At 38.5% G+C, this 21,046-nt stretch overlaps 1 protein-coding gene across 2 annotated transcripts in view; it reads right to left on the bottom strand.

The window, feature by feature from the left end:
- MICU2 (mitochondrial calcium uptake 2) overlaps positions 1-20,547 on the bottom strand; it is a 141,979-nt gene extending 121,432 nt beyond the window's left edge. The window contains exons 1-2 of one of the 2 annotated variants that reach the window (XM_071804176.1): positions 20,257-20,431; positions 17,117-17,169 (exon numbers count right to left, since the gene is read on the bottom strand). In XM_071804176.1, coding sequence (XP_071660277.1) covers positions 17,117-17,169; positions 20,257-20,302 — 99 coding nt within the window. In that variant the 5' untranslated portion in view covers positions 20,303-20,431. Of the gene's footprint in view, positions 1-17,116; positions 17,170-20,256 lie in introns of both variants that reach the window. The other variant, XM_065830893.2, reaches the window with a different exon arrangement.
- Between the last annotated feature and the right edge of the window lie 499 nt (positions 20,548-21,046).

Genomic DNA, 21,046 nt, shown 5'->3' on the forward strand with positions numbered 1-21,046 from the left:
GGTATGAATGTTATCAGCTTAGTTGATTCTAACATCAATGGAGTGTGCCAACCATGATACAAGCATTTGATGTCCCACTTTAAGGGTTTTTCCCCCATCCTTGTGAGGAACTGGTTATGGCACAAAACCGAACTCTAAAGCCTGTTTCTCTCTCCTTCCCTTTCTCTCCACCAATACACTCTGAAAGATGCAATATTTATTTCTTATAAAACCAAGCACATCCAATCACAAAACACAATGAAATTTCAGAGGTTTAAAAATAAGCAATACCAAATGAGTTTTCTTGAACCTCTAATTTATCTGTTTAGAGAAAAGAGTGAATTCTTAATCCAGGCTTGATTTCAATGAAGTGTCAAGTCAAATGGAGCACACAAAGAAATTACAGCAACATTCTTCCATATCCTGTTAATAAAATAAAACCAATTTAACATTTTAATTAGCAAGAACCTTTATAGAAAGCTTTAAAAGTTGATATTAGGCAATGCAAATCACACCCCCTGAAATTTTATTCATTAATTATTCTAAACCAGTTAATTACCCCCATAGTTAATGTTATGTCTAAATATTAATTCCTTAAAAGAAAATGGCTTCAAGCTAGTCATTAAAACTTCTACTGAGCGAAGACCAAGCTCTCTTTAATACAGCAGCTAAAAAAAACCTAATGCATTACAGAAGGCAACTAACCAGAATGTATGTCATTCTTTTCAGTGTCAACACAAAGTAAATCTCAAAAAATAACAATCCTTTCCAACTAATATTTTGCTCATAGTTTCATTATTTATACTTAACATTTTGCACCTATTTACTAAGATACACAAGTGCTCATTCTTCCTTCTATCACAAAAGAAGTTTGAAGGTTGTGGTTCTGTATACTTTCCAATCTGTAAATCATGCAGTACTACATTTTGGTAGGTACAGCAATAACTGTACAAATTAGTCGTAAGAATTTTAAAAAGGTTAATTGCTTTGGTTACTACATGGACAACTCGAAGCACATATTTTGGTTCTTTCAAATGATATTAAGTTATACTACTTTCTATAGAAAGAAAACAATTCCTTTTTCTCTAGTTCATAGTTATTTTCTAGCTTCAGAACAGGATACTGTTCTTCATTCTTCTCAAACAAAGGCTTGTTTTAAATCTAAATTCGCAAAGAGATCCTGGAACTTCAAAGTGGGAAGACTGCAGCTAACAATGTTCTTTAAAGACAAGAGGCAGGCAACATGAGAATGAATTGGAAGAAAGAATTAAAAAATCCTTCCCTAGGAGGAGAGAACAGTAGGTCAGAAGTTCCAGTGGGCCATTTTCCCACTCTACGCTACACAAGAGCACCAAAATAAGATTCTGGTATTTACCTTATCTTTATTTTGATAGGATTATGAAATGAATAGATAACAGAGTTGAAAAAGAGACGAAAAGCTATTTCTCAGTGTTACCTGTTTTTCTTCTCTCAATGTAAACACCGCTGCCTTTGGTTTAGCTTCATATTAATTTCTCTTCAAGATACCCAGTACTCTAAATGCTTGGGAAAGCTCAGTAAAATTTACTAGAAAAGTAGAGTTAAATAACTGCCACAGAGTAGTTCAACTATAATAATGAAAATGTCTACTATTGGAACCAGAGGAACTTTCCAACAATGAAGCATGACTCTCCTGTTTGCACAACAGACTGTCTAGTGTAAAGCACATTTTATATCCTTTCACAATACAATTGCTGAATTACATCTATTTCTTAAAAACTCTTTGTCTTTTCCAGTGCTTATGGCTTCCCATATTTAACAGAGATGAGCTTAATGTCAGTTCTAAATGTGTGAAACATGAACAGGGTTAGACAGGGGTTCTAACCAAGAAACACAGTGTTCATCAAAATACTATATTTAAAAGAAGTCTCTCCAGTGTTGGAGTGAGCAGCTATAACCATCACTAGGGTATAAACTGACAGCAGCTGTTAAGGGCTATTTAGGTCTCACATGTAAATAGCTTTGTTCCAAAAGCACAGAGAATGCTAAATGACAGCATCAAATTAAACACAAGTTTTTTGGGCCTTGGCTTCTTTTTGAGCAAGGCTGTGGGAATGACGGAGGACAGACATTGTATTCCCGGTGCTAGAGAATGAAAATGCCATCTCTTCCTACATGCTTTCCACTCTCCAGTGCTTCCAGTTCTTTACATCTACAACTATAAACAATATTATGCAGCACTTGAAGCAGGAAGATTTTCTAAGGAGGCAGGAGAAGTGAAAGGTAAATTAAACAGCTGGATTTAACAAGCTTAGCACATCTTTGAATAAGGATTAATTGCTATTGATGCATCAGAAAACCAAGATACTTTGAAAATAGATTTTGGCCATTAGGCCCTTAAAAAGTGAACATAAACACTTGTGATAGAAACGCAGGTCATTCCTTACTTTCAAGGCACAGCGTCTCAAAAAAGCACAGGTCACAGTTACCTTGAGTAGATGAGTATCATTTAGATTTATTTCAGCCCAGCTTGACATTAAACATTTATCTGAAACTTCGTGTTATAACACAGCTTTTCAAGATGGATGACAAGTAATCATAGCCGTTAGCATGAGACGTTGGTATTAAAAGCTGTAATACCATAAACCTTTATATTTTTTTAAATGCTTTCAAAACATTTAGTTTTATAAACGGGTTGCAGGCAATCAAACACACAAGGTTACAGTCTATACACTCAGGCTCACTCTAGTCATTCCGTACAACAAGTGGCCAAATAATCCTGCTAGTCAAAGACAATCTTGGAAGGAATCATTTCACATCATAGTGGCATGCTTGTCATCAGGAGATAAAAGGTAACCCGTCCCTCTGAGCATAGGAAGGAGCAGGTGGCCAACCCTGCAAACATTCCTGAATGTCTGAAGTTTTTACTCTAGAAGACAAAACAAGGACTTGTATGCCTCATTCATCTTGCTTTTAAATTGCCAAGAGAATGGGCAAATGTGGAAAATTAGGCTGGAGGGGAAAATGGAAACAGTGCTTCTCAAAGGCTGGAGGATGTAAACCTCCATCTTGGACACCTTCAGGGAGGGAGTTTTACCATAGCGCTTGATTACCTTTTGTTGAAATACACAGCTGTCTTCCACTGATGAAGAATTCATTTTTCCTTCTGATCTACCTCTTTGTGTTCACAAAAATGGATCATACAGTTTCTTCCTCCAGTGTTGCTATAAGGTAGCCAACAGCTGTAGCATCAGAGTAAGTTGCTAATATGACAGAGAGGTTAAAAGGAAATACCACAACCACTTAATTTTGCATGATATCAACAATAATGCTTAAAAAATTAAAAATGTACAGAAAAAAAAGCATGTTCTTAAGATGGTTTGCTTACAACCAGTAAGCTGCAATTGACATGTCTGAGGGACAGGATGCCATCCAGAGGGACCTTGACAAGCTCAAGAAGTGGGCCCATGTGAACCTCATGAGGTTCAACAAGGCCAAGCGCAACGTCCTGCACCTGGGCTGGGGCAACCCTCATGTCAATACAGGCTGGGGCATGAAGGGATTGAGAGCAGCCCTGCTGAGAAGGACTCAGGGGTACTGGTGGATGAAAGATTGAACATGAGCCAGCAATGTGCCCTTGCCGCCCACAAGACCCATCGTATCATGGGCTGCATGAAAAGCAGCATGGCCAGCAGGTTGAGGGAGCTGATTCTGCCCCTTTACTCTGCTCTGGTGAGACCCCACCTGGAGTCCTGTGTCCAGCTCTGGAGCCTCAGTACAGGAAAGAGATGGACCTGTTGGAGAGGGGCCAGAGAAGCCACAAAAATGATCAGAGGGCTCGAACAGCTCTGTTGTGAGGACAGGCTGAGAGTTGGGGTTGTTCAGCCTGGAGAAGAGAAGGCTTCATGGAGACCTTATTACAGCATTTCAGTACTTAAAAGGGGGGCTTGTATGAAAGATGGGGACAGACTTTTTAGCAGGGCCTGTTACAACAGGACAAGGGGTTTTAAACTAAAGGATGGGAGATTCAGGCAGGACATGAGGAAGAAGTTTTTTATGATGAGAGTCATGAAACACTGGTGCAGGTTGCCCAGAAAGCTGGTAGATGCCCCATCTCTGGAGACATTCAATACCAGGCTGGACAGGGCTCTGAGCAACCTGATCTAGTTGAAGATGACCCTGCTCATCGCAGGGGGGTTGGACTGGATGAGTTTTGAAGGTCCCTTTCAATGCAAACTGTTATATGATTCTATGATTCTGCACCCAGAAATTTAAAAGAGAAACAAGATTCCAACATCCTACTCAAAGTAACATCAAGTTGATAGTGCCTGCATAGTAAATTCAAATGGACCTACCCATGTCTAAGTGTTCAGAAGTCAAACACTGCCCTGAATTGAAAAAGTGGCTACCAAGAAGTTGCACCAGTAATGAAACAGGCTGAGCTCTGTGCCCAGATCCGGCAGAGCGGATCGCAGGGAGGATGGATTACTCGGAGGGCTCAGCACGCTTGGAGAAGGGATTGCACTTAATGCCCCGGAATGTGCCTCGGCAGAACGCTCCCGGCAGCACCGCTGGCTGGAATCCAAGCAGATCCATTCCCTTCCCTTTATACATCAGCTTACCAAATGCCTCCCTGACACCACAGATACGCCTTTCCTCCTCTTTATTTTAAACTTTTGTATCTTTAACACAACTGAGATACATATTTAAGGCTATACCATGAAGGAGGAATTTAAACCCAGTTTAGCACCTGGTAAATTATTGCATTATCTTTCAAATTCTAATAATGGTTTTAAAACAGGCAAATTAAATTAAACAGTTCACACAGATGCCTACATGAGTTACACTGAACCAACTGTATTTAAATGCTCCATAAAAAACAATTATTCTGACTCTAGGCCTCAGAAAAAACTCAGTCCTTCTTCAAGAAGTTATTGGTAAACTGTGAAGATATAGAAAAGCTGATGATATGTTTCCTTCCAAAACTGACTTTCTTTTTTCCTTCATTTATATTTGCTGTATCCAGTTATACCCAAATCTGGTTGAGAGACAGTGCATCTATGAAATTCTGTGCCTCTCTTTCACTCTAGCCCTAGAAGACTCATTTTTATTACAGAGAGACAATAACATGAAAATCTAAATATTTTACTTATAAAAAGAAAAAGCTTTCTGGAGTCTCTTTTTTTTTTTTTTTTAAGTTGGACTTATGTCTACTTAATATGAGACTATTTTAAGTCCTTAAATATCTGGACTGACAGGAAGAGAAGATCGCACTTTCAGTATTACAGAGAATTTTGTTGTTGTTCAAAAATCAATCATCCTAGAACACCTAATAAATTGGTTGATAAGACATTTATCTGTGATATGAAAGATGCAGACAGAACTTCATGGATTTGAGCCTAAATATTTCATACCCCAACCTTCAGACTTTTCCTTATTCTGAAAGATTATCTCTCCTCTCTATTCTTATCTTAGGCAATAGAAATCTTTCTAATATTCTCAAAATAGACATATTCCTACATCACAGACTACAACAACCTGCTTTGTTTTCCGCGGAAAAATAATATGAAAAAAACATCTGCCAGTTCTCCAGCAAACTTACTACTACATGAAAGTCTGAGGCTTTCTGTACACAAATGCAGACACCCTGGATTTCTGAGCATAGTTATCATTATGTTCAAGTGCAGCTTCATTACTTTTAACACATGGCTGCCAAAATTTCACACCAAGTGTGACATTATGAACACAGCTATTCCCATGCTGATAAGGAGGAGAATTGGAGAAAAATGAATTGCAACACTACACTCCCACACATCCATCAAAAAAAAAAAAAAAAGTGGAGGGCTTTTACTTTCACAGCAAAACTCAACCCAACTCAAAAAACAAAAACCAAACCCTCAACTCAACTCAAAACTCAGGTAACATACTCTTATATCTGTTTTGCTGCAGTGCATGAGAATTCTGGCATTAACAACGATCTCAACATACAAAAACAACAGACACAAAGATAATCTGAGCTTTCATTTGCTAAATAAATTATTTCCATGTAACAAAAATTACGCCCCTGCTCCCCCTTTATTTTTAAAACTTACAATTTTCTCAAGTTTCCTCTGTGTGGGAACTGATCCTTTTTCCTTCTACATTTGGAGGAACCTGAAGGTCACGTGCCCTCAACAGATCAAGAATATAAGCTACACAGAGCAAGCTTACAGTATAAGGAAAGGAGCTAGGATACGAAATGGATAATCAGCTAGAAATTCCAAAAGACAAAGCAGTCATCAGCTTCTACAGCTCTTTTCCTATTATTTAAGGCTTGTTTTTCACCGTGATAAGTAGTGCAACTTGGCAGTTCAATGGAGTTTCTCATTTCAAGATTTAACAATTGCCACCAAAGAACTAATGAAGACTTTTGCTACTCTTGATTCTCAAGTCCAGGGTATACAAAGTGTATTTATACATTGATCCTGACAATTAGTTTCATTATGAATACTAGCAAAGCATTTGATATCATTAAAGTCAATTATTACTCACAATACTGGGAAAGTATCTCACAATTCAAAAGTTTCCAGCCTGGAGGTTCAAAACCAATAAGAAGAATCCACATGACCTTAAATAAAAACCTTACTTTTTCAGTCAGTTCAATTTTAATGCCTTATTTATGATTTCTGAACACTTATGATTACTGCATGACTTTACCATGAAGTTCAACTTAATCTCTTGTGAAAGTATTGTTTTACAATTAACAGCTTGGTAATGTGGTAGGTAATTGCTTATAAATACATAGAACAGCAATGAGTTTATTTAAATGTCAGACATTTCATGGATACTTATGAATAATGGAAAACGAACTATGCTATTGTATATACTTATTGCATAAGATAACAATAACACAGGGTACTTTACTCACTGCCTTATACATACATCAGTTCCAAAAATACAGTAGACCAAACTCCGGAGGAAAGCAGATCCACTTTGTGCTTCCTTGCTTTTCCTACTATAAGAGTGTTACATTAAATTGACTGCAGAACCAAAACTGAATAAAGGACATTTTTACTGCAAAAGCAGAAGAACACCTTTTATGAACTACCTATAGAGGAAATTTGTGACATTCGGCAAAATATCTCAATATGAAAAATTCTTCAGCTGATATACAGGCATGGGTGTTGCTAGCATGTTAACTCCAAATTCTTAGGAAACTATTCATGGACCCTGTCTCCTCTTCGCAAAGTATGGCCTCTAGGACCAACACCCTATTCACAATCAAATGTATACCACTATTGTCTCATGGCTACCTCAACATAACCTGACCATCATCAGTAACTTATTATCTGCCTATTCAATGATTACTGACAGAGAAGACACATTCTACAGCTTGGTGTGGTGATCAAAAGCTTGTGTAATCTTCCTGCTTACAGCAGCCAGTCTAATAAAGGATATTGAGTCTATTAACATTGTTTACCCTAATGCATTCACAGGGACACTAAATGAGCTAGAAGTGTCCCTCGAGCATGCAGTGATGGGGAACTTGACAATCTCCAGGTCTGAAGTAGTAAAACAACAGCCCAGATATGACCTCAAGGATGACAAGGAACACTGTGTGCATGAAGCATAACACACTTCAAAGAACTGCGAGAAACTTTTAAATCCACTTGTGGTGGCCTAGTCAGATCAACTGGATATTTCTGACAGCCAGAAGCAGATGTACATAACATGAATTTATAGATGTGATACGCAATCATACACAGTCTACTGAACCATACGGAAGGGTCTGATTCCATCCTATTAACACCACATGCAGAATTTAATCCCTACACAGCCTGGCCCAGAGCCACTGTGTCTACTTCCCACTACCCGTCACCCTCTAAACCCATATGCAAAGCCCAGCCCAGCCCCTCTGGTTCAGCAAGGGAGGGAGCAGAAGCAAACGCTGCTCCAGCTGCACCTGGCACAGCAGAGTTGTCCCGTCTGTCACACCAGGTCTGCTGGGCCTGGAAGCCACGGAGGGTGAGTGACCCAACTCACAGGATACACACAGGAGAGCAGACCCAGGACCCCCTGTGCAACTTCATCCCACAGCGTCTGCTGTGAGGAAGGAGTCCTGCAGGGAAGACTCCCAGACCTCCACAAAGATCTTATTAACAAGCAATTAGGGGATGAAGAAGCAAGAAAGATGCCCCATTACTCCCACAACTAGTCTCACAAATCCTCCTCACAAAGGATTTAGACATATGGTGACTCTTGGGATAACCATTCCCTGTTTGCTGTCACCACAAGCACTCTGTGATATTGGAAGTGGTACCTCCCATCACTGCCACAGGGAACAACTGCTCAGTGCACAAAGGAAGTTATTGACAGGGGAACATTATATACAGCTTTAAGAGTTTTTACACGGAGGAATCTGACCACAAAGCATTATTTCTGACAATGCATCTTGAATGCATTGATGTTATTTCAAGAAGATGTATTGTCAAGGAACCTCTTAATCACAAATTATAAGATGAAGTATCCATGATAAACACTCAGTAAACAGATGGTGTATTAACAGATGCAAGTTCTAGAGGTGTTCACATAAAGAATCCAGTATTTATTGCTAAACAAAGTCTGCTCAATTAACATATGCAACATTTCAGGTGCACCTAACTCTTTAAATTTTTCTTTATATTTTTCACTTTTGAATCTGAAGAGAAGAACATAAATCTTAAAATGAAAGAATAACAATGCAACACCATTTGGCAATATGACATTGTCAGTTTTCCAAATTTAACAGCAGCTGAGTAAAAAAGCATGTCAGCAATTTCCTACAATGTTTTTTCTGGGAGATTGAGTAGGAACATTCCATACAACAGGCGTTTTCAGAATAAGAGAAAACACTGTGTTCTAGGAAAAGTAATTTTATACACTTTACACTCTTTATTGTCCATGATGGTTCAGCAGCTAAACTGAAAATCTAAAGTTTTAACGGATTTTTTTTTAAATCAAGCAACAGAAGAGTTGCTCTAGTTTTTGGTGTTTTCGATGTTGAGTCCTTCCCCATAGGTCACAGCCTAAATGCTGTTACTTATGACTTTTAGATCTTTAGTAGTCTTTTCAAGAAAGTTGCTTGAGAGAACTCAAGAAAGACAAGCACAAATTTCTTTACGGAGGTTCTTAACTACAATTGTATGTGAAAACATGAACAATTATTTTTTCCCAGAAGAAGAAACACTGCAGCAGTAACACACACCCATGCATTAACCACCAAACTACAAAAACAAACTCCAGCTGTGATATAATACAGAAATTTACTTACTTTGAATAGTAAATTAAAATACACATTTTAATTGTACACCACAAAATAGAACATGTTTAGGTATTATAAATTAATCCCAACATATTTTAAGATTTTGTTGAGAAACTTCCATGTGGGAAGAGAGTATGCAGAGCTTAAAAAAACTTGTCGCTTAAGAAAAAATAGGTGCATGCACTGTCATACAATCTGGTGAAGTGTTAAAAGAAAATAATTTCAGACAAAATAAGTCACAGCACAAGAAAAGCATCTGCACATTGTAGAGCTCACCCAGCTGAGCACAAATGGAATCTTTACATTGTTTAAGTAGTTCTATTTCCAACACTCAGTTGTTTCTCGCATGCTTATAAACATCCCTGGCCTAACCACTGGATTTCTGTAGAATCAGAATATGAAAGACCAAATTTCTCTGACTGCAAACTTACTAAAACGTGTCCACTTTTTCTAAGTAGCTGCTGCAACTGCACCATTAAAAACAAAACAACTGTTCCTCTGAATTACATCAGCGACACAAAAATTTCTAGAAGACAAACCAGATCTTGCACTTGTCTGAAGCACTGAAAAAAATGTTTTCTCTGATGTATGCATGTCAGCACCAAAACTTTTAAAAACAACAACAAACAACTCACCAGGATGTTCTACTGGAGACACAACTCACCGCAAAAAGTAGAAAAGCTACTGTCAAGTGGAGATGGATATAATGAAGAACCGTTATGCATTAAGTACCACAAGTCTCTCTAACGTGAACAACAAAATAAAGTATCAATTCTCCTCATTTGTTCCCTGTTGAAATATATAAATTTTATATTAATGCATTACATTAGACAAAAGCATTTAAATTGCTCTGGGAAACCAGTTTTAAATTTATGCATGTTTTGAGGTTTGGTTGGTTGGGTGGGGTTTTTTTTGTGTGTGTAGTTTGGTTTTGGTTTGCTTTTGTTTGTTTTTTGTTGTTTGCCCCCCCCATCTTTTCAAGACTATGATGTTTATTCCTGTTGTTTCACATATTCAGCAGAAGCCTGTCATTTCGTACTTAATCCCAAATACAGCAATGATATTACTGTATTCCTTTATGCCTATGACCATCAAGCATATTTTCCAATACAAAAGGGTACCAGATGTTTTATCAATCATCTTTACTGCATTCCCCAGTAAGAAGCATACTGTAATGCCTTCCCCTCAGGTAAATGAGCAAGGAAAAAAAAAATCATTTTGTGACAATTTCAGGCTACTAAGACCACTGTCACTTTGCATTTAAATAATTTAAGGTTATAAAATAAAGGTAAAAATCAGTACCTTGGCCTCCACATCAAGTATCATTTTGATTTTGTGTTTCCTTAAAAACCACCAAATTACCAGATGAGTTCACGGTTGCTCCAAAAACAAACCCAGAGGGAACTGGTACCAAAGCTGTACTGTAGCCCCAAGCCAACTCTTCTGCCAGTTATAGTGTTAAGCTCTGGTGTCTTCTAATTCTCAACATTTTAGAAAAAGAGAAGCAGACTGTTGAATCATGTGGTCAATACCTAATCGTTAAGACTTTTATCCTGAAAAATAAAGTTATTTTTGGCAATTTTGTGAGGGAACATAATACTATTACCAAGTTTGTTTCACTGTGGTGAGCACAAAACTTTCCACTTTTCTCCCTGGCAAGATTTCACATCAGTGCACACGCGCAGTTGAGTTCAAAGCCTGGCCTGACCAGGCAGCGCGCAGCCACCTGCTGCTCACGAGGCCACCAGAACGAGCCCTTGACAGAACCTCAGGCAGAATCCATCCTTTCAATTCTGGTCATAGCTGACAATTCAGATTAGAAACGTTCACACTAAATGCCGTAACTTTGACTTTTTGTCACTGCATTCACATAGTCTGTATTTTAAGTATATTTTATACATATGCATACTATTATATCCTTACTACATATAAAGTAAAAATTTGCATTATAAATACATATGTATATAGCTTTATATGCAGGTCAGTGTATTTTATTTTAATATTGCATAATAATTTGTTAATAGATTATTAACATAATACGACAGTATCTCCATTAACAGCCATTATCAAAGAAAAAAAAGAAAGATTAAGAAAAAAAGTTATTTCTGGAAACACTGACTTCATTTCATGTAAATTTTTCTTCTATGCTAGAGTTAGCCTCTACAGTTTTCGGAAGCAGACAAAGGAGTTTCTTGGCTGATTTGGCAAAGGAGTAGGGAAGGTGTCAGTGCCGATAAGATAATATTTATTAGCTACATCTGCCATAACTTCTTTTTATAGACTCCATCGGTGCAAGACAGTCACTCTTGAAATTTCTCCTACCCTGAAAGGGACACAAACCTTGAGAAACTACTTTAAATGCTTCTTGGTGTTTGAAGCTGACAGGACTCCTTTATCTTGTCCTTCAGTTCATAGTGTAATAAAGATCTTCAGGATCAGCAGTGAGGAGATACAGTCTATGACGTGTTCTGAATGAGCATTTCACACTGTTTTATCTGCCATTTATCTTTGATGATTACTTTAGCTAGTGTCTTTCTGGAATACTATTCAAACAAAATTAAGCCTAGTTACGTTAAGTAATCTTACAATGAAAACCATAGTAAGAAGACAATTAGACAGCATTACAATGTACCAAAATTTAGTCAGCTAAAAGTACTCAATGCAGAAGACAGAACAATTAACTCTAATGTTATTGTTACAACTACCACCAATGAAGTCTATATATTAATAAGTATCTCCACAGCACAAATTAAACTAGATTCTGATTCATTTCTTCTTTTTCTGACTACCTTACATTTCCAAGATGCTGACCCCCCTGTAAGGAACAGCCATATTTACCCAGCCACAGCCTCTACACGAAGGTCTGCAAGGAAGTGTAAGACAGAGCTCTCACACCAATCCGGCAAACACATTTGAAACACAGCACAGAACAGCAGCAATGGGAGAACAGATGCTACTGCTTGTGCACAACAGATCATTTCTTATGAAAAAAAAAGCCAACTAGCACTACATTCAAAGTTTTTATGGAAAAAAAAAAAGACACTGCTTCCATCTACTGAAGTAGATTAAAAAAGAAATACTATAATGTCTATTTTGAAACCATCTAGAGTATTTACTGGAGGATGCATTTCCAGTAAATAAATATTAGTTTCTTCTCTGGGATCTTTGTTAAAAATCAGAATATTATTTTTTGCATTTTTTTTCTATTCAAAAGAGGGGTTTTTTTATTTTCCAGGTAAGCTATTTTCTTATTTGGTTTTGTTTGTCCACTCACATAAAAAGCCAAAGACTCTCAAACACTAACCTTTTATTACATTGCAATTAAAACTAGCTAAAAACCACAACAAACCATGTAGCTTAACTCTATCTGTCCACATGCATCAAAGTGCCTAGAAAGAATGTTAGTTAGATTTTATTTAATCACTTCAGTCATACAGCAAGACTGAATTCAAGTAAAAGGTAACAGATCAGATGAAAGAGTTAATTTTTTCGTGTTGGTTTAGTATCAATGAAGACACCTGCACAAAGGATCTGTGCACACAGTGAATAAATGTAAATATTTTCAAAGAAAAAAAAACTTCAGGACATAAATATCTCACATACAAAAAGCTGAAAAGGATACTGTGTATTTAAAGTTGAAAAACAAATGCACATCCATAAGTAATATTTAAGTCTATAATTAACTATAACATCATGGTCCTACAGATTCCATACTCTCTATACCACATTCTATTTTAGGCACATAACATGACAATGCTTGTATGTCACTAATGCTGAGAATGATGTTTGTGATATATTTAATATGTCAGTTATTGATTTAGACTACTTGGTGGATACCTGATACATACAGTATTTCCATAACACAGTGAAATACAGAATTAAACAAGAGGTAGCTAAGGTTACCCTTGTTGGCTGTGCAATAGGAACAGTTTCAGAAAGACTGAAGTATACTCAAGGAAAATAAAAAAGATTAGGGTAGGCTGAGCCAGCGATCTAATCCCAAAGAGTTATTCTTGTAGGGGAGATTCCTATTTATTGCTGTTTAAAACTGGAGGAATGTTGTTTTAAAATGCACTTTTTGAACACATACTGTTTTAATAATATTTTGGGATTTTCATTAACTGAAACTCATCCAGTCTAGATTAATTAGGAGGCAACAATGTGATTAAGGCATTTAAATACACAGAACAAAATCAATTATATTGTGGTACTTCGGTTTGCTTCCAGACGCATGGTAAAGAAAAAATGTAGCAGGAATATATTAACACAATACACCAGAGTCAGAAGCATCAATAGTGTTAAACTGTATCTTACGTAGCTATAGACTATCAGTATCTCAGTCATGTAATAAAAAGCTTACTACCCATTTCCTGCTCAAAAATAAGAAGTATTTAATGTATAATAGTAATCTATTATACTTGCTGCTACATCTGCATTTTCCATTAATTTCTAATAGGATAAAGACTCAGAGATAAACATTAAAATATTATTTAGTACACAAAAACTATTCTAGGATTTTTGATCCAACAAACCCATATATTTGTTTTTTCTGATGGAGTAAGCACAAGAGTCTTCCTGTAAATTTCTCAGATAAGACTGCACATATTCTTTCTGGTTTTATTTTAGAACCACATTCATCCCTCCAGGCGATTCCATACATCACTACAAATCCTTATGCAATTTTATCCCAGGTTCTATATTTATCAGGACACCTTATCTTAATAGCAATGTTCTTCCATTAATATGAACCGGGCTTTTAAAACAGATCACAAAGAAAACCCCACAATATTTCCCATTCTAATAAGATTTGCCAATGTCTCACAATTTAAAGGACTTACACATAACCTACAGATTAAACAACGGTTCCTACAGAGAAATACACTATTTTTTTTTCTATTTGGTGACCAAATTCAAATGCCACGTACATAGTTTTTATCTGCCAGTACCAAAAATCCTTGCCATGCAGTCATTATGCCCAGCTTGTCTTCCTAAATAACACTATCTATTACAAAAAATATTCAGAAAAACACCTGAGTGAGAAAGTATGGGCTAAAAGTAGCATAAGCAAAACTTAAGTCACAAAGTGGTCCTGGTTACAAAGCATGTATGAAAAACCATCAAAATCACAGAGCTATGCACTTCTTCATTCCACTGCTTGGAAGAAATCACTTCAAATGATTTAAACAAAATTCTGCTTTTGACACATATGCAACTAATTACATTTATTTTTAAGCACATAACAAAGGCCACTGACAACACCATGAATATATTTTACACGTTTATGTCAGAGGTTAACAAGCAAGAAAAAAACGTGCTAAACAGGTACCATGATTATAGTTGACATTATTTTGCAAATCCTCTACTGATTTGGGTTGGAAATTTTACCGGAGTGAAAGCCATGCACAATACAGCAGGACTTGTCTAAAACAACTCTAACTCAACATTGATCTCTGTGGTGATACATGGCACGTCTCAAAGGGTCACCAAGAAATATGGACAGGACTTCAGAACTTTTAAAGCCATTTTTATCAGCTTCCAAGCCTGGGAGCCCAGAGACTTCTACCAAACTCCATACACACAGTTATATTTAATTTAAGCACTCTCCCTAGATGATCCTATGAACTGTGGCACTTCCTGAATTCTCCGTATGGCTGAGATTTGTGAAGAGGTCCTCCAGTGGATTATTTTGTCTTTTCTGTAATGCCAGAACCAGAAGGGTCTTCCCTGAACAAAACTGGGGTTTGGGGAGTCCTCTACAGTGTTCTGGGCTCTTTAAACAGTGTTGGGCAATAGTTCCAAAAGTATACATTTTTTAAATAAATTTTTATGGTAGTTACACATGTAATCCCAGAAAACTAGTGTAAGCTCCAGTTTTGGTCATTAGAAGTATTTACACACAGTTGCTTGGAATTAGAGTTTTCATATCATTGCAACACACAAAGTCACCACTACCATGTGTGGTTTTTCTTTGCTTCCCTTAACAAGCGCTAAACTGGAAAACGGTGAAACATTCAATTCAGTTCAAGGTGAAATAAAACATTTAACACGGTCCAAAAGACTCTTTCAATAAACATATTTTAGATAAAATGAGAACTTTGGAGATTTAACACACACACACACACAGACACGCACGAAAAAAATGCCACAAATGATTTGTTAACTATTGTTATAAGCATTATCTTAATATTTTCAGTATGATCAAATACAATTTACGTATTTAAGACCTCCAGGACAGGAATCTAGTCCCTTCTTGTCTGGAAGAAATGTAGCACATTGCTGATGCAACACAAGCAGTAGTAGAAAAGGTAACATAAAAAGAACCAATTCGATTATAATCATATAACAGAAAGTATTCATTAACAATAGCAGACAAAAATGCTGTAAATTGTATTTTCCTCTTTACCTCAGGTAAGCAGTCTAAAATATTTAAGTACCAAACAACGCTCTCACAACAGTAGGAAAAGAATATTGAAACAAAATCACACTTATCAGCACCAAATAGAGCTCTGGACACACATAACTTCATGTGTGTGCTAATAACAAGTCCAGTTAAGTCTAATTTGGAAAACAGTCAGACTCAGCACCAAATATAACACTTTGCAGGGAGGGCAACTTTTCAGGGGTGATTCAAATTGTAAAATATTCTTCTTTATTAAGCTAGTGGCTCAATGTGTCAAAAAAAACTCAGCAAGGGCAGAAGACACTGTTAATCAGAGTTTTCTTATCATTTGCAGTTTGTGCGTGTACAAAATAGATACGGTCCCTCGGTAAGTTCCAAATGCAGTAGGAGTGGTGAGGCAGGACTCATCGCCTGTTACAAAATGCTACAGCCTCCCGGTGCCTGCCATTCCAAATTCATTTGCACACTCCTTGGCACTTACATACTTGATTCTTGACCCTGATAAAGGTAACCTAACTGACTGCAAAGCTGACTTGTGATAAACAGCACACTTTAAGCAAAGAATTCTAATAGCTTTAGGCCATATAATGCACATGAGTATTGCAAACTTCAAACTCTGATATAATAAAGACACAGTAGACAATATTGCGAGTCTGATCAAGGTTACAAACTATGCATAATTCTGTCAATTGAACTACACTACTACAGAATAAAAGCAGATTTTATAGTATCACTGCAGTCTATAGTGCAGCCTGTATATTTTGACCTGACTGTTGGTTAGGATAACAGAATAAACTTTCGGTGAACTTCAACATAAATCCCCATTTTAAGTTAGACTGGCAGAACAAAAGCCCTTACCCTCTCCCCTTTCCCCCCACTTTACAGAAGCTGACTAGTTCATTTCATTTGAAAAAAATTGATCTAGTTTTTCCCCTCACAGGCTATATCTGATCTAGGATACTGTCAATATAGCTCCACTGGTAAATAACAACTGCAGATAGAATTAAAATCTGGTATCTATAAAAAAATTTAAAAGACATGTTGATTTTGCTATAAGAACCTTTGTACAGTAGAGATTTACAATCAACAAAGAGAACTTATTCCAATATATATTAGTTGTATGTTTCAAAACAGTAGGTCAGCAAATCAAGATAGAGAACAAAAATAATTTCATAAATCACTTAGTGAAGCTAAGAGATAGTAGGAAAGACTACATCTGAAGTAATTTTACATTAAATATATAAAGCTTTATTATTATTATACTACCCACTTAATGTGAGCTGTCAGAATAGATAACTGGCAGTGAAAATGTTGATTAAAACTGGGGGGAATAAAAAAAATTTTAAGAGCCCCAAACTGAAAATTTATTGCCAGAATAAACAACAATTACATTAGAAAAGAGTAACCAAATATAAACCACTAAAAAATAAAACAGACATCATGCATAAAAATCACAAAAGGAAAAGAGATTAACTGACCCTAAAGGACCTTTGATTCTGCAAAGACTTGTAGACAGTCTTGGTTTCTTTCACTGTGAGCAGAAGAGAAAATTGATAACAACCAATGAGCAGGTTTAAGCCCACTGCAGCAGCACATGAGGACTGAAATTAAATAAATATTGTAAGAAACTAGATGCCAAAGGTACCAACCATTTATTTTAAAATAATGAATATTTTTAGAAAAAATAATAAATGTTGAATTTACAGAAATTTAGCTTTGATGAGTTGCTTGCCAACTTGAACAGTAATTTGCATCTCTGAAGTTGTCTAGAATAAGGCATAGCTGAAAAATTTCTGACTAGCTTGATAGAGACTAGTTTTACTAAGACTAAAGAAACAATCTATATAGACTTAGCAATTTCAACTACTTAACTAAACAAACGGAAAGTATTTACAATGAAGACTTTGATTCTGCAACAAAGCTATTAATGGTTGTTGCATCTTGCTTAGGACAAGAATGAGAATTTATTCAGTGGCTCCAATTATGCTTACACCAGAGTCCCATACATACATGAAATTTTTCTTAACGACAGGACTTTTTAAACATAATGTAACGCTGATGAAAAATGTCCCATAACTAAACATAATAACATAAATAATATTCTGTGGGCTCTCTACAGCAGGGAGATACATTGCCACTTTGCCAGCTTCACTTTGTCAACTGTTTTAAATAACTACCTCCCATTTTGCAGCACTTCATACTTATGATTCAACAGTAAAGACTATATTACCAAGAAAAACTGGGATGCACTGTAGCATAATCTCACTGCATTCTCAAGAGCAAATGCTAGACCTCATTGATGAGATAGAAGTATTAACATTTCCACTACATATTACTTTGTTACCACAATGATAATGAAAACTAGGTTCTTTAATGTCAAATACTGTAATATTTCACATACTTATTCTGCAAACATTTCCACTAACATACTGCAATGTGAATATACAGTTCAGAATTTTTGCCAGCACAATCTCGAGCAAGGCTGCTGAAGATCAATTATAATGAAAAAGAATAATAGAAAGTAAAGTTATCCACTGTTAGAATGTGAAAAGCATCTCAATTTAACAGGACTGCATAAGCTCTGAACTGAAAAAAGTCACACCAAAACATAAAATAAAAGTGATATACTTATTTCAACAGTCTGCTTTGCTTTTGAATATTTCCTATTTTTGTCAATAAGAAGCCACAAGTAGCATCTAAACTGCTCAAAAGTCTCACAGCCTGCTACTTTGGCTCCATCACTCTGTTTTACAATCCAGTTCCACTTTCAGTTTATTTGCCTTAGAGTCATGCTCTGCACGGCCAGTTCTTAGGTAGTTTTTGAAAGTTCAATACATCAATCACAGCAACATGGAGTACAAGACACATGGGGAACATTTGCCTGCAACTGCGTAGCATCTTCAACAGTCTTTTTACTGGAAAACTGAAAAGTTCAAATTGAATAGACTACTTAACATTTGCAGAGTCCAGCAATACACTGTCTCTAAAAATGAATCAATTAAATAAGCTGTAGACTTTTGGAGTTCTCCCGGAGAACGAAAAAGTGTACTTGCAGGACTGTCCATACGTTACATGGAAGGTATGCCATGAACACACCAGCATAAGAACTAAATCACTTCACTCAACACCCTTTAAAAGTGATTACTTCCTGTATTTAACACTCTTTATATACAACTACATAGATGCCTACTCACACAAGAGTCTCAGAGGTACATGAAATTGGTCCCAATGGCAGGACTTTTTAAAAATAATGCAATGCTGCTGAAAAATATCACATAACTAAATGTAAAATCGTATTCTGTTGACTCTTTACAACAAGGAGATAAACTTCCTTTAGGATTTCTAGTGGAATAATGGATGCCTTCCTCACTAGGAGCTGTATGCAGAAAACCAGTCTCAACATGCGCTGTCCAAGGAATCAGGCTTAACAGTTTATCTAGTTAGAAACATGCTTATTTTAAAAAACCGGAGCTTCCTAAGGAGATGCAGCTTAGAATTCTACACAATTTAAGACTAAAATATTAAAAAAAAAATAAAAATCATTATTTGTTCTTGACTTAAGATAAAGGTTGCTATTCACCTGCCTGCAGTTCAGTTTGTTCAATATCTGTTAAAAGACAAAAATATAAAAGAATACAAACTGTTGAATACTTCCAAAATTTCCTAGATATAAATAAATAAACAAACAGTACTGCAAGCACACACTGACAATCTCCTCCCATCTCACCTAAGCCCTCTGGCCTACAAGACATTTAGGTCTTCCAGTCTTCAAATACCTAACTAACTCTAATTAACTTATTTTCTGCAGGAAGAATGGGGAAAAGTTCACTACCACCATGGAAATAATAAAGTTGGGAAGCATAACCGTATTTTGGAACTTGTAAAGATTATTTTGCCAGTAACGACTATCTATCCTTGAACGTAACCTTCTGAGTGTGCACTGATGTTCCAAGACAATATTTTAACATGCATAGTACACTTTTTGAATGTAGTAAGAGGAAATGTTCCAAACTGTTAAATGTGATGCATTTCAGACAAAGTATGCAATATAAAAGCACTGGTTTTGTGCAATATTATTTTTTAAAGAGAAAAAAGGTGCAAAACTGTCTAACAGTACCCAATATGAACACTGGGCAGCGTGGAAGGAAGATAAGCTTTGAAAGTTACCAGCAAAACAAGGAGCTCAGAACAGCCCCTGCACTCGTGAAGACCACGCAGGTTCATCAGGTTGCACGACCACGGCTGTCAAGTGAACAGGGAACGCTCAGCGCTGAGGCCAACCCCGCCTCCTGCCTCAGGAAAACAGCCAAGTTCCCGTCCGTGAGGTGAGAACGGTCCGTTTACGGGGCACAGCGCTCATCCCGGCTGCTGCCAACGGGGCCGAGGCCGCCCATTACTTGTGGGACGACCTGAGCGCGGAGCTCAGGGCGCGGAGCAAGCCGAGCGCTGCCCCCGGCCCGCCCGCAGGCCGCTCCTCCGCGCCCGCCGACGGCCGGCCCCGGGACGCGCAGCGCCTCACCCGCCTCTGACGCCAGGTCCCGGCCCTTCCCCGCAGCCCGCCCGGCCCTGCCCGCCGGCGAGAGGCGAGGCTGCCGGAGCGGGGATGCTGCTGCCTTACCTGAGCCAGCACCGTGGGGAACACGCCCGGCCACCCGCTGTAACATGCCGCCAAGGAACCTCCCCCAACCAGGGCGGCGGCAGCGGCGACCCTCCAGCCGGGCGGGCGCCGCAGGGTCCGAGGAGGCCGCAGCCCGGCGAGCCGCCCCCTCAGCGGAGCGCGGCCGCCCGCCGCCAGCGCCGCTCTCCACGCCGCCATCTTCCCGGAAGCTCCCGTGGCGCCGCCGACATCGAACCGGCCCCTCCGCCGCCGGTCACCGGGCGCCGCGGGGCGCATGCGCAGCGCCGAGCCCGAGGCCGCGGGGCGGTGTCGCGTTCCCTGCGGGAGCGCAACGCGAAGGCCCCGCTCCGCGACCGGGAGGGAAGCCGCCCGGAAAACAGGAGGGGACGGGTCCTGGCAGAGAGGTAATGCAGGCAGAGGTGCGCAGAGTCTCACAGCAGCGACCGGCGCCGCAGGAAACGCGCCCGGCTCCCGGCCCCTTTCCCCCGGGCCGGGCAGTCCGCTCAGGATGAGGGAACGCGGCAGGACCCCCGTTTCTAGTGTTTCGCTGAAAATAACTCTTACAGAGGGGCCGGTCCGGGCCCCTGGGGCTGTAGCTGCCCCGGCCCTGCCCCGGGAGGGCCTGTCCGGGCCGGGCTGGCCCGCGGGTTCCTGTGGAGAGGGCAGGCGCTGGCAGGGGTCAGGCGTTGTGTTTGCCACAGGGAGGGAACCGCCGAAGGCCTTGTCTGTGCCGTAGGGCGTGAGAAGTGGCCACTCTTGTAACGGTGCTTGGGTCCCGCGGGTGCCCCAG

This window comes from Patagioenas fasciata, chromosome 1 (genome assembly GCF_037038585.1).
Source record: "Patagioenas fasciata isolate bPatFas1 chromosome 1, bPatFas1.hap1, whole genome shotgun sequence".
Classification (NCBI taxonomy): Eukaryota; Metazoa; Chordata; class Aves; order Columbiformes; family Columbidae; genus Patagioenas; species Patagioenas fasciata.